The sequence below is a fragment of the Pleurodeles waltl genome, chromosome 11, assembly GCF_031143425.1.
Source record: "Pleurodeles waltl isolate 20211129_DDA chromosome 11, aPleWal1.hap1.20221129, whole genome shotgun sequence".
NCBI classification, from domain to species: domain Eukaryota; kingdom Metazoa; phylum Chordata; class Amphibia; order Caudata; family Salamandridae; genus Pleurodeles; species Pleurodeles waltl.
The window spans coordinates 878268113-878280860 of NC_090450.1; the positions used below are offsets into that span (position 1 = coordinate 878268113).

The 12748-nt window shown below is 41.6% G+C and overlaps 1 protein-coding gene across 1 annotated transcript in view; it reads right to left on the bottom strand.

Annotated features, from left to right (window-relative positions):
- Positions 1-12748, bottom strand: part of MYO1H (myosin IH) — a 570182-nt gene that overhangs the window by 467858 nt on the left and 89576 nt on the right. Inside the window, exon 8 of the mRNA XM_069212716.1 lies at positions 6669-6740. Coding sequence (XP_069068817.1) covers positions 6669-6740 — 72 coding nt within the window. The remainder of the gene's footprint in view (positions 1-6668; positions 6741-12748) is intronic.

Sequence of the window (12748 nt, forward strand, 5' to 3'; positions counted from 1 at the left end):
CCTAACCCTTACCCCCTTTTCTGGAAGTATTCTACTGCAGCCTTCACTATGCTGACATGCTCTAGCATTTCCAAATTTCCCTAAAATTTCATTCGGACAATCCTCATTACCTAACTAGGATTCTGATTAAATAATTTTTGAATCATTACATGTTTAGAAGAGAGAGAGAGAGAGAGCAGGGTTTCTTTATAGAGCACGTATTTATCATTCTTTGTTTCTGTATTTCTGTGGTTGTTATTGCTTTGCATCCTAATCTGATGAGGCTGAACTGATTGTAATATTTCAGCTTGCTAGCTGTAATCCTGTATCTTTTTAACATTTTTATGACATCCATATATATTGGATTGATTTTGATTAGAAATAAAACTACTCAAGTTCATTTACCTATTCAGGGTCCTCATTGTGGGGCCAAATGGGCTTCACAGAATTCTAAATTGTTTATGGTTGATAACTTCCTCAATGTCTCAGTCAATTTAAAAAGATCCATGAGATGAAACATTGTAAATCACGCTCCTGAGCACTCTCACTAAGGTGGGGTTGTATGTGGGAATATCAAAAATATAAACATTGTGTGACCTACAGGGAGTGCAGAATTATTAGGCAAGTTGTATTTTTGAGGATTAATTTTATTATTGAACAACAACCATGTTCTCAATGAACCCAAAAAACTCATTAATATCAAAGCTGAATATTTTTGGAAGTAGTTTTTAGTTTGTTTTTAGTTTTAGCTATGTTAGGGGGATATCTGTGTGTGCAGGTGACTATTACTGTGCATAATTATTAGGCAACTTAACAAAAAAATATATATACCCATTTCAATTATTTATTATTACCAGTGAAACCAATATAACATCTCAACATTCACAAATATACATTTCTGACATTCAAAAACAAAACAAAAACAAATCAGTGACCAATATAGCCACCTTTCTTTGCAAGGACACTCAAAAGCCTGCCATCCATGGATTCTGTCAGTGTTTTGATCTGTTCACCATCAACATTGCGTGCAGCAGCAACCACAGCCTCCCAGACACTGTTCAGAGAGGTGTACTGTTTTCCCTCCTTGTAAATCTCACATTTGATGATGGACCCCAGGTTCTCAATGGGGTTCAGATCAGGTGAACAAGGAGGCCATGTCATTAGATTTCCTTCTTTTATACCCTTTCTTGCCAGCCACGCTGTGGAGTACTTGGACGCGTGTGATGGAGCATTGTCCTGCATGAGAATCATGTTTTTCTTGAAGGATGCAGACTTCTTCCTGTACCACTGCTTGAAGAAGGTGTCTTCCAGGAACTGGCAGTAGGACTGGGAGTTGAGCTTGACTCCATCCTCAACCCGAAAAGGCCCCACAAGCTCATCTTTGATGATACCAGCCCAAACCAGTACTCCAACTCCACCTTGCTGGCGTCTGAGTCGGACTGGAGCTCTCTGCCCTTTACCAATCCAGCCACGGGCCCATCCATCTGGCCCATCAAGACTCACTCTCATTTCATCAGTCCATAAAACCTTAGAAAAATCAGTCTTGAGATATTTCTTGGCCCAGTCTTGACGTTTCAGCTTGTGTGTCTTGTTCAGTGGTGGTCGTCTTTCAGCCTTTCTTACCTTGGCCATGTCTCTGAGTATTGCACTCCTTGTGCTTTTGGGCACTCCAGTGATGTTGCAGCTCTGAAATATGGCCAAACTGGTGGCAAGTGGCATCGTGGCAGCTGCACGCTTGACTTTTCTCAGTTCATGGGCAGTTATTTTGCGCCTTGGTTTTTCCACACGCTTCTTGCGACCCTGTTGACTATTTTGAATGAAACGCTTGATTGTTCGATGATCACGCTTCAGAAGCTTTGCAATTTTAAGAGTGCTGCATCCCTCTGCAAGATATCTCACTATTTTTGACTTTTCTGAGCCTGTCAAGTCCTTCTTTTGACCCATTTTGCCAAAGGAAAGGAAGTTGCCTAATAATTATGCACACCTGATATAGGGTGTTGATGTCATTAGACCACACCCCTTCTCATTACAGAGATGCACATCACCTAATATGCTTAATTGGTAGTAGGCTTTCGAGCCTATACAGCTTGGAGTAAGACAACATGCATAAAGAGGATGATGTGGTCAAAATACTCATTTGCCTAATAATTCTGCACTCCCTGTACATATTGTGGCTTAACTATTGTTTACAAAATATACTGCTCCATTGGTGTGTCCATTAACTTCAACGGGTCACTAGTTTTATGTAAACAATATTTAGACTGCAATATTCTAGTACCAAACTCAAGTGGATTGTCTGAAAATGGATATAAGTCAATAATATAATTCCATTGGCCCTGAGAAGGTCCCATAAGGTTCAGCCCACCATGCAAAACAGTTTGCTGTCCACTAATTAACAGAACTGACCATTTGTAAAAAAGAAATTGACATGCTCTATAGTGGGAATATTTGAATCCAGCTTTCTTCAACAGTACTCTTCAGCAGCGTAAAGACAGCACTCTCCATCAGTGTAAGGATGAGCACTACCTAAGGCAATACTACATGCACTCGAATACTATAGCTAGACACCTGAGCACTCGTATGATAAAAAAAAATGGAAAGCATGCAACATCTAGGGAATTAAAGTGTCAGCCTAGAGTTAAACAATGTACGCTGGTCACTGAACACTGGCAAATCCCAGTGTACCACCCTCAACACTGAGCTGCTTGATCAGATATGTATAGGTTTTTAATGGTACTTCAGCAAGCAACAAAATTGTAATCTGATCAACTACCTAAATAGAAAGTAAAATAAGACATTATGACTTGTGGCAGATTTAGATAATGCAGGCATTTGTGGTTAAATGAGGAAGAACTGGAGGAAGTACATAGGTACTTCTAATTTGGATTAGGAAATTACAACCATTTTAATGGTCTCATCATGAAACTTTGCCACATAATAGTACCCTCAAAAAACTGTCTACATTGTAGACCTAAAACCTGCTAATTATAAAAGCTAATAGTAATGTAATAGATGCTATGAAAGCAGAAGGATCTCCTGCTAAATGTACCGTGCTATGTTAAACCAAGCAGTAATCAACATCTCCCTATCAACTGAAGAGTTCCCATACAACTTGAAAACATCTTGGATTAAACCTATACTAAAGAAGCAGGGACTCGAGCACTCTGTCCTCTCAAGCTACAAACAAACATCCAATAGTTTGTCTCTATATAACCCCGAATTTTCTCATCACTCATAGAAACAAAACTCACTTCTGTCTGATGGTTAAATCTTTTGCTGCTAGCCCCCCAGGCCCTTGCTAAGTCTTTTTTGGCTATCTGGGGTACTTCACGCTTTGCCCACTGTAACCTTTTGTCAACATAAGCTATCCACACCAAATCTGTGTCCTTTGTTTCCAACATCATGGGGATTCTAAAGGTACCCATGGTTTGTGGATTCCCCAGGAGGGGATTGAGAAATAGCCAAAATATAGCTAAATGTTGAGTTTTGTGGGAAAAATATTAAAAAGTGCTCTAGATAAAAGTGTCTTTTTTTTCATAAAAATTGCATTAATGAATGTCCGATGTGCTGAAGTCACCATCTTTCTAGCTTTCAGAAACATGCAGAGCTGAATCAAAAAAACAGTTTACCAACGTTTTGGCATTTTTCAAAGAGGAAGTCCATTTTTTCCTATTTTTGTGCTTTCAATCTACTTCCAATTTGTGGTGCAAACCAGTGTGAAACCCATGGGTGCTCCAGGAAAGCTATATATTTGTGAAAAGCAGACAAAAGTCTGAATCCAGCAAGGGGTCATATGTGTAGATCCCTTAAGGTTTTCCCAAAGTAACTAGCTGTTGAAATAAAGACATTTTGAAAACAAGTAGGAAAAAATAGCCTTGTCTGACAATGTTTTCATCTGCAGCTTTTTGTCATGATGGCTGATTTACAAAAGCAATAAACCATTACACTAGACCTTTTTGGTTGTGGGGAGGTGTAGGGTTTGTAGGTTCTCTGAGAACCCAAGGTACCCTGAGCCAAACAACTGAGCTGCACCCTACAATGGTTTTTCATTGTATCCTGAGTATAGACCAATTCATTTAGTGAAGTATGTAGAGTGAAAAAAGGTATCAAGGTAATCTATGTATTTCTGAAATGGGCACAGGATATGGGGTTTAGGAGCAGTGGTTATTTGTACATCTCCGAATTTGTGGGTACCCGTAAAAACAGATGATTTAGAGTGTATTTTTCAAAACATCTAATTTCTCACACGCTGGCTAACATTTGAAAGGCACAAATGCAGCGAAATTCAATTGGTAATAATTATTATCCTACTATTCAATGCTCCCACATGTCTCCTAATAAACATGGTACCTCACTTGTTTAGGTATACCTATTGCCTGCGACAGGGAGACAGCCCAAAATGAAACATGGATACATCAAATTTTTCCACTCAAAACTGACCTTTTTTTGCAAAGTGGGTAGCTGCGTATTTTGGACCTTAGCTCAGCTGGCTCCTAGGGAAGCCAGTCAAACCTGTAATTTGTTTTAAGCTAGACACAGAAGAATCCAGGATGGGATGGGTTGTCTTGCACAGCTCTCACCAGGTTGTTTTACCCAGAATCCCTTGCAAACCTCAAACTTTGACTAAAAAACACATTTTACCCACATTTCTGTGACAGAAAGTTCTGGAATCTATGGGGAGCCATAAACTTTTTTCCACCCAGCATTCCCCAAGCCCTCTGATAAAAATGGTACCTCACTTGTGTGGGTAGGCCTGATGCCCACGACAGGGAATGCCCCAAAATGCAACATGGATCCATCACATTTATCCACTCAAAACTTACCTGTTTTGTTTGCAAAGTGGGTATTTGTGGATTTTGGGCCTTAGCTCAGCTGGCACCTAGGGAAACGTGGCAAACCGGTAAAAAATGTTACAACTAGACTCCTAGGTAAATCGAGGATGGTGTGACTTGCATGGCGCTCACCGAGTTGTTTTACTCAGAATCCCTTTCAAACCTCAAACATTTACTAAAAACACCCCCTTTTCTCAAACTTCTGTAATAGAAAGTTCTGGAATCTACTTGGAGCCACAAATTTCTACCACCTACCATTTTCCCACTTGTCACGATAAAAATGCTACCTCACGTGTTTGGCAGGGTCTAGTGCACACAAGAGGCAAGCATTAAACCAAGGTTAATCAGAGTCTTGTGTAGCGACTCTCACTGACCCTGGTTTGATTTGTGCCTGTTGGAGGCACTAGGTCAAGTCCCACAAGAGGGACAAGTGGGGGAACGCTTGGTGGTAGGAATTTTGTGCATTCTTGCAGATTCTAGAAGTCTATGTCACAGAAATGAAAGGCAAATGTGCAAATGTTTGAGGTTTGCAGGGTATTGTGGGTAAGAAAACGTTATAGGATCCATGCAAGTCATACCACCCTGGTTTCCCACGGCTGCCTAATTTTCTGAAATGTCTGGGTTTGGTAGGTGTCCCCAGGAGGCAGATGACCTGAGCCCGAAAAGTGCAGCCATTCAGCATAAAAGTAGGTCGATGTTGGGACTTAGCCTAACTCTGCTATCCATATGTATAAAAAAAAACATACAAATGCATAATTTCCCTTTTTGTGAAAATAATGGAGATGCTATAGTCGCAGGCGGGCAGAAAGACTGTTGAGGTCATAGTGGAGGTGGAGGCTAGGCCCGGTGTGTGAACAGGCCACCCCAACACCTTATACCAACAGAACAACTGCCTGGTGTCAAGTGGGCTTTCTGCCTCTCTCACTGGGGGCAGTTTGGAGTTAAATCCCTCTTATCTGCCCTCTGGAAGACTGTTGCGGGTCATTTGAGGGATGGGGTTAGGCCCAATGCCTAGGCGGGCTGCCCCCACTCATTCTTCCAAGAGAAATCATCCCTGGTGTCTAGCAGGCTTTCTGTCCCCCAGAAAGCCCCTGTGGAGCAGAAGCACATTAGGACTGGCGATAGGAGGAGCATTAGCCTATTGCTCGAGGGGCGCTCCCCCCTCAGAAACTGAGAATCTACTATTTTACCACCTAAAGTGTTTTGGGGCCCTATTAAGAGATAGGAGAATGCTATTAAAAGCTCTGCAATGCAATATAATCACCACCAGCTACAGAGTATGGTACAAGAATATGGGTACAAACCAGAAACATGTCTTTTTGTAAAGTCCTAGGAGTTCTCCAACAGGACTTTATAATTCATGCAATGACTGCATGGTCAATAGTTTACAAAATTCATGTTAGTGATGAGGTTGCAAAATAAGTGAAAAGCTGAGAAATCAGTGTACATTCTACAGCCTCATCTGGCACAAATTGTTCATGCTCTTGTTGCACCGCATCCTTCCCTCAGGTGTCATACTTTATCAACAAGGTGTGGTACCAGAATGTCATCTGACATAAAATTGGTGCCCTAAATATTAATACAAAAAGATTGCTCAATTGGAGTCAGTAATGGAACATTCACATCCAATGATATTTATTTATGTCAGATGATAATTCTATATATGATAGTTGGACATACAATCACCAACAATGCATTACTCGCAGTTAGGAGAGGTTGTGGTGGTACAACCTCTTTTGTAATCAAACCTCAAATTTTACACATTTGCACTAATGCAGTATGAAATCAAAGACCACACAAAACATGTTGTAGGTGTTACTGATATGCAACAGCTTTGTATTTGTAATTGCATATTACCTCTTCTGACCGGGCTTCGATCTTTCTGTGCGTCAGGGCTTCTTGTAGAATTGACAGTGGAACACCTAGCAACTAAGAGGATAGAAGCAGTTAGGATCACCTCTTCCTAATTTGGTGTATACATTTAGGAATGACAATCTGTGACTACTTATAATCTGTAAGCATAGGCTGGATCATAGTATTGAACAAATAAGTATTACTATATACATAGTATTTCATGTTTCTGCTTCCTAATAACTTTGCACACATTTGATAAATCTCCATGAAACCTTGCATACCTTACATAGGCAGATGATCCAAATAATTGTGGAGATTGGTCAAGGTAGTGAAAAGAACATGTTTTGGCACCAATGCATTTTTCCATAGACTTTGTATTCACACGTAGTGGGCAAACACCCAGTTGGATTTCGATGAAATTTGTCAGGATTGTAGATTATGCTCTGCTAGGGTAAGTATTTTTTACATTACAAGGCATTTAAACTTAGTGATACCTGTTGGTGCCGTATTTTTGCTGTACATGGCGATGATAAATCATGATAAGTTTGACTAATGGCTGTCTTTACAAAAGGTAAAGGCAGCCATGTTGTTATAATCACATTTTGGCTGTGTTCTGGGTTAGGGGCTTTAATGTAGCTAAGTATTAGGTTTTATACTTTTCCCTATTAACACTTTAGTAAAGTGGTAATAAGTAGGGAACAAGAATTTTAAGTTTCTATAATTTTAAATAAAACATTTACTGTGTACGGCAGTACTACATAAGAAGTATTGTGGTATGTAAAACAAAATTACAAAATTGTAAAAAATTGAAAAACACTGTAATACACTATATTTCACAAATATATTTTCATTTTTGTATGTATTTAATTATTTCCAAAATTCTACACAATACTGTGGTAATACCTAAAAATTATAGCGCTACTTAAAATTTGTTTTTAAAAAAGTACCTTTTTCTTAAAATAACACAGTACTTGCTAGGTACTAACAGGTTACTCTGTAAACCTTTTTTAAAATATATATAGCTAAATGTGAATATATTTCCCTATCTATTGCCACTTTAATAAAGCCGAACATCAATAAAACCAACTTATCTATATTTGATGGCTTTAACCCAGAACACACTTAAATTGTACTACAAATAATATGGATGCCTTAAAGCAGACACTACCCAATCATATACAGCCTTGTCATTAGCATGTACTGCAGTACACTGTGAAGTTAAAGCAGTATACCGTGGCAGAGTATATCACTAAGGGATATATTTATTATTGTATTGCATTATCCTTGCGTCACGTATGGCGTTGCAAGGGCAATGCAAAACTTAAGTCAGATATACCAAGTAATGCAATACCACCATGCATCACCCTCCTTTCCTTAGTAAATCAGAAGAGAAGGAAGGCCTCACAAGTCGCTGCCTTACGTTTCTCTGCACACAATATTCTACATTCCTGCTAAATTTCATGTACATCTATTCAACCTTTTGCACACTATGGGGGTTATTCTAACTTTGGAGGAGTTGTTAATCCGTCCCAAAAGTGACGGAAACGTGACGGATTTACCACCAGCCGTATTACGAGTCCATTATATCCTATGGAACTCGTAATACGGCTGGTGGTATATCCGTCACTTTACCGTCACTTTTGGGACGGATTAACACTCCTCCAAAGTTAGAATAACCCTCTATGTGCCTTCAAACTAACTAGACTGCACAAGGTGATACTCCACTCCACTCTACGAAATGACACTTCACTGTACACCACACCAATCGATTTCACTGTACAACACAACACTCTTCTCTATGTCATGCAAACCCATTCTACGACAGTGCACTCCACTTCATGATGTTCCACGCCAATCCACTCTGAAATGCCACTCCACTCTGAGACATGCCAAACCACAATATGTTACTCCACTCTTGGCTAAACCACAATACACCACTCCAGTCTACTCTATGCCACTCCACTTTTCTGTATCACACTCTACGCCACTGCACTGTACCCCACTCCACTCAACGCTAATCCATTCTATGCATCTTCACTTTATACCACTCCACAATACATCACTATACTGTAAGCTATTCCACTCTATGCCACTTCACTCTACACCATCCACAGTATTCCACTCTACAAGACTCCACTCTATGCCACTCCACTGTGTGCCACTCTACTCCATGCTATTGCACTCTATGGCACTACACTGTATGGCACTTCACTCTATGTTTTCCACTCTACGTTATTCCACTGTATCCCACTAAACTCTACACCAATCAACTCTACGCTATTCTACTGCATGCCACACCACTCCATGCTACTCCACTGTATGCCACTTCAGTGTATATCACCCTACTACACTCCATGCCACTCCACCCTACACTACTCCATTCTATGCTATTCCACTGTATGCCACTTCACTCTATGCCAGTGGTTCCCAACCTTTTGATTTCTGAGGACCCCAACTTTAACATTAATGGAACCCAGGGACCCCCACTGAATCATCATGGGAATCCGGGGACCCCCGCCAGAGTAATTACTGGAAGCTGTGGATCTAATTTGTCAATATTTGTTAATATTTTTTAATTTTCTAGGCTCTCGCGGACCCCTGGAGAAGGCTTCGCGGACCCCCAAGGGTCCCCGGACCACAGGTTGGGAACCACTGCTCTATGCTATTCCACTAAATACCACGTCTCTCTACGCCACTGCACTGTATGCCGCAACAATGTATGCTATTTCAGTGTACACCACTCCATTCTATGGTACTGCACTCTATGCCACTCCACTATATGCTATTCCAAAGTATGCCAATCAACTGTACACCACTCTATTCTAGGCCATGATACTATACATTATTCCACTCTGCAGTACCCCACTCTACTCTATAACATACTACTTGACGCTACGCCACTTCAATCTATGCCACTGTACTCTACACCACTCCACTCTACTCCATAACACGCCACTCTAATGCACATCACTCCACTGTACTCAGTGGCACACCACTCTACTGTAAGCCACGTCAGTCTATGACACTCCACTATATCCTATTCGACTGTACACTACTCCACTGTACACCACTCTAGTCTGCACCACTCCACTCTCTGGTATTCCACTGCACGCACTCCACTGTATGCCACTCAACTCTACGCCACTCCACTCCACTCTATGGTATTCCACTGTACACCACTTCACTCTACGCTATTCCACTGTACACAATGCCAGTCTATGCCATTACACTCTAAGCATTTCCACTGTATGCCTCTCCAATGTACGCCACTCCACTACACACTACTCTACTGTACGCCACTCCTCTTTACACTATTCCACTGTACATCACTGCAGTCTATGCCGCTCCACTCTGCACTACTCCAGTTAATGATATTTCACTCTACAAAACTCCTCTCTATGCCACTCCACTATATGCTATTCCAAAGTATGCCAATCAACTGTACACCACTCTATTCTAGGCCATGATACTATACATTATTCCACTCTGCAGTACCCCACTCTACTCTATAACATACTACTTGACGCTACGCCACTTCAATCTATGCCACTGTACTCTACACCACTCCACTCTACTCCATAACACGCCACTCTAATGCACATCACTCCACTGTACTCAGTGGCACACCACTCTACTGTAAGCCACGTCAGTCTATGACACTCCACTATATCCTATTCGACTGTACACTACTCCACTGTACACCACTCTAGTCTGCACCACTCCACTCTCTGGTATTCCACTGCACGCACTCCACTGTATGCCACTCAACTCTACGCCACTCCACTCCACTCTATGGTATTCCACTGTACACCACTTCACTCTACGCTATTCCACTGTACACAATGCCAGTCTATGCCATTACACTCTAAGCATTTCCACTGTATGCCTCTCCAATGTACGCCACTCCACTACACACTACTCTACTGTACGCCACTCCTCTTTACACTATTCCACTGTACATCACTGCAGTCTATGCCGCTCCACTCTGCACTACTCCAGTTAATGATATTTCACTCTACAAAACTCCTCTCTATGCCACTCCACTTAACACCACTGCAATCTACATGAATCCAGTCGACATCACTCTACTCTACTGTATTTCACTGTATGCCACTCCACTCTATGCCACTCCAAGCAACTCCATGCCACTCCACTCTATGCCACTACACTGTACCCCACTCCCCTCTACTCTATTCCACTCTATGCAACTTCAATATACGCCACTCCACAAAACACCACTGTACTGTAGGCTATTCTACTGTATGCCAGTCCACTCTATGCCAGTCCACTCTATGCCACTCCACTATATGCAACGTCACTATACGCCACTCCACTCTACGCTATCCTGCTGTATGAACTCCACTCAACGTCACTACACTCTATGCTTTTCCATTGTATTTCACTAACCTCTAAGGCACTCCACTCTATGGCACTTCAGTGTATGCCACTCTACTCTACACTATTGTATTGTATACCACTCCACTATATGGCACTCCACTATACACTATTCCACTGAATTCCACTCCTCTCTACACCACTCCACTGTATGCTATTCCAGTGTACATCACTCCACTCTATGGTACTTCACTCTACACCACTCCACTATACATTATTGCACAGTTTGCTAATCCACTCTATGCCACTCCACTCTATACCACTGTACACTACTACACTTTATGTTATTTATTTCTATAGCACTTCACTCTACGCTGAAACATGCTACTTGGCTCTAAGTCACTCCACTGTACACAAATCCACTTTACATTATTCCACTCTATGGCACGCCACTCTACCTTACAACATGGTACTCGACTCTATGTCACTCTAGTCTATGCTACCGCATAGTATGCCACGCCATTCTATTCTACAACAGTCCACTCCACTTTAGTCTATGACACACCACTCCATTGTACGCCACTCCAGTCTATGACACTCCACTATACGTTATTAAACTGTACGTCACTCCACTTTACATCACTCCAGTCTACTCCACTCTGCTCTTTGGGATTCCACTGTACACACTCCTACTGTACATCATTCCACTCTACGCCACTCCACTCTATGGCATTCCACTGTACCCCACTGCACTCTATGCTACCCCATTCTACGCTATTCCACTGTACGCAACTCAAATCTCCGCCACTATACTCTATGCTATTCCACTGTATGCATTTCCACTGTATGCCACTCCACTCCACACTATTCCACTCTATCTCACTGTACTTTACTCCAGTCTATGCCTCTCCACTGTATGCCACTCCACTCTGTACTACTCCAACTAACTTTATTCCACTCTACAGCACTCCACTCTATGTCACTCCATTCTCTGCTATTCCACTCTATTCTATGTCACACCATTGTATGGTATTCCACTCTACACCATTTCACTCTACTATACAACATGGTATTCAACTCTATGACACTCCAGTGTACTCTACTACTCTAGTGTATTCTGCTTCACTGTACTCTACGACATGCCACTCAACTCTACACCACTACACTCTACTCTACAACACACCACTCCAACTTATGACACTTTACTCCACTCTACACTATTCCTCTCTACTCAACGCTACTGAATGCCACTCTACACTTTATTCTATATCGCTCCACCCTACACTACGCTACTCGATGCAACTCCACTCTGCAACACTCTACCCTATGCCACTATATAGCACTTTATTACACTCTTTGCCCCTACACTCCACTGTACACGCCTTACTCCACTCTATGCTACTTAACAGCACTTTACTCCACTATGTGTCACTCTATGACACTCTACTTCACTGTAGGGCACACTAAACAAATCCCTCTATGCAACTCCACCACACTGTACTGCACTTAACTCTATGACACACTACTGCACTCCATTATGCTCCACTCTACACCACTCCACTCTCCGCTACTCTATGCCATTCATTACTATGACAATCAATGCCACTCCCCCCTACCAAACTGTACATCACTTTCCTGTACTCCATGCCACTCCAGTTTACAATGTTATCATCCACTTTGTGGCACTCCACTCTACTTCACTCTATAACACTTTCCAGGACTATATGGCACACCAATAGTGTGAGTAG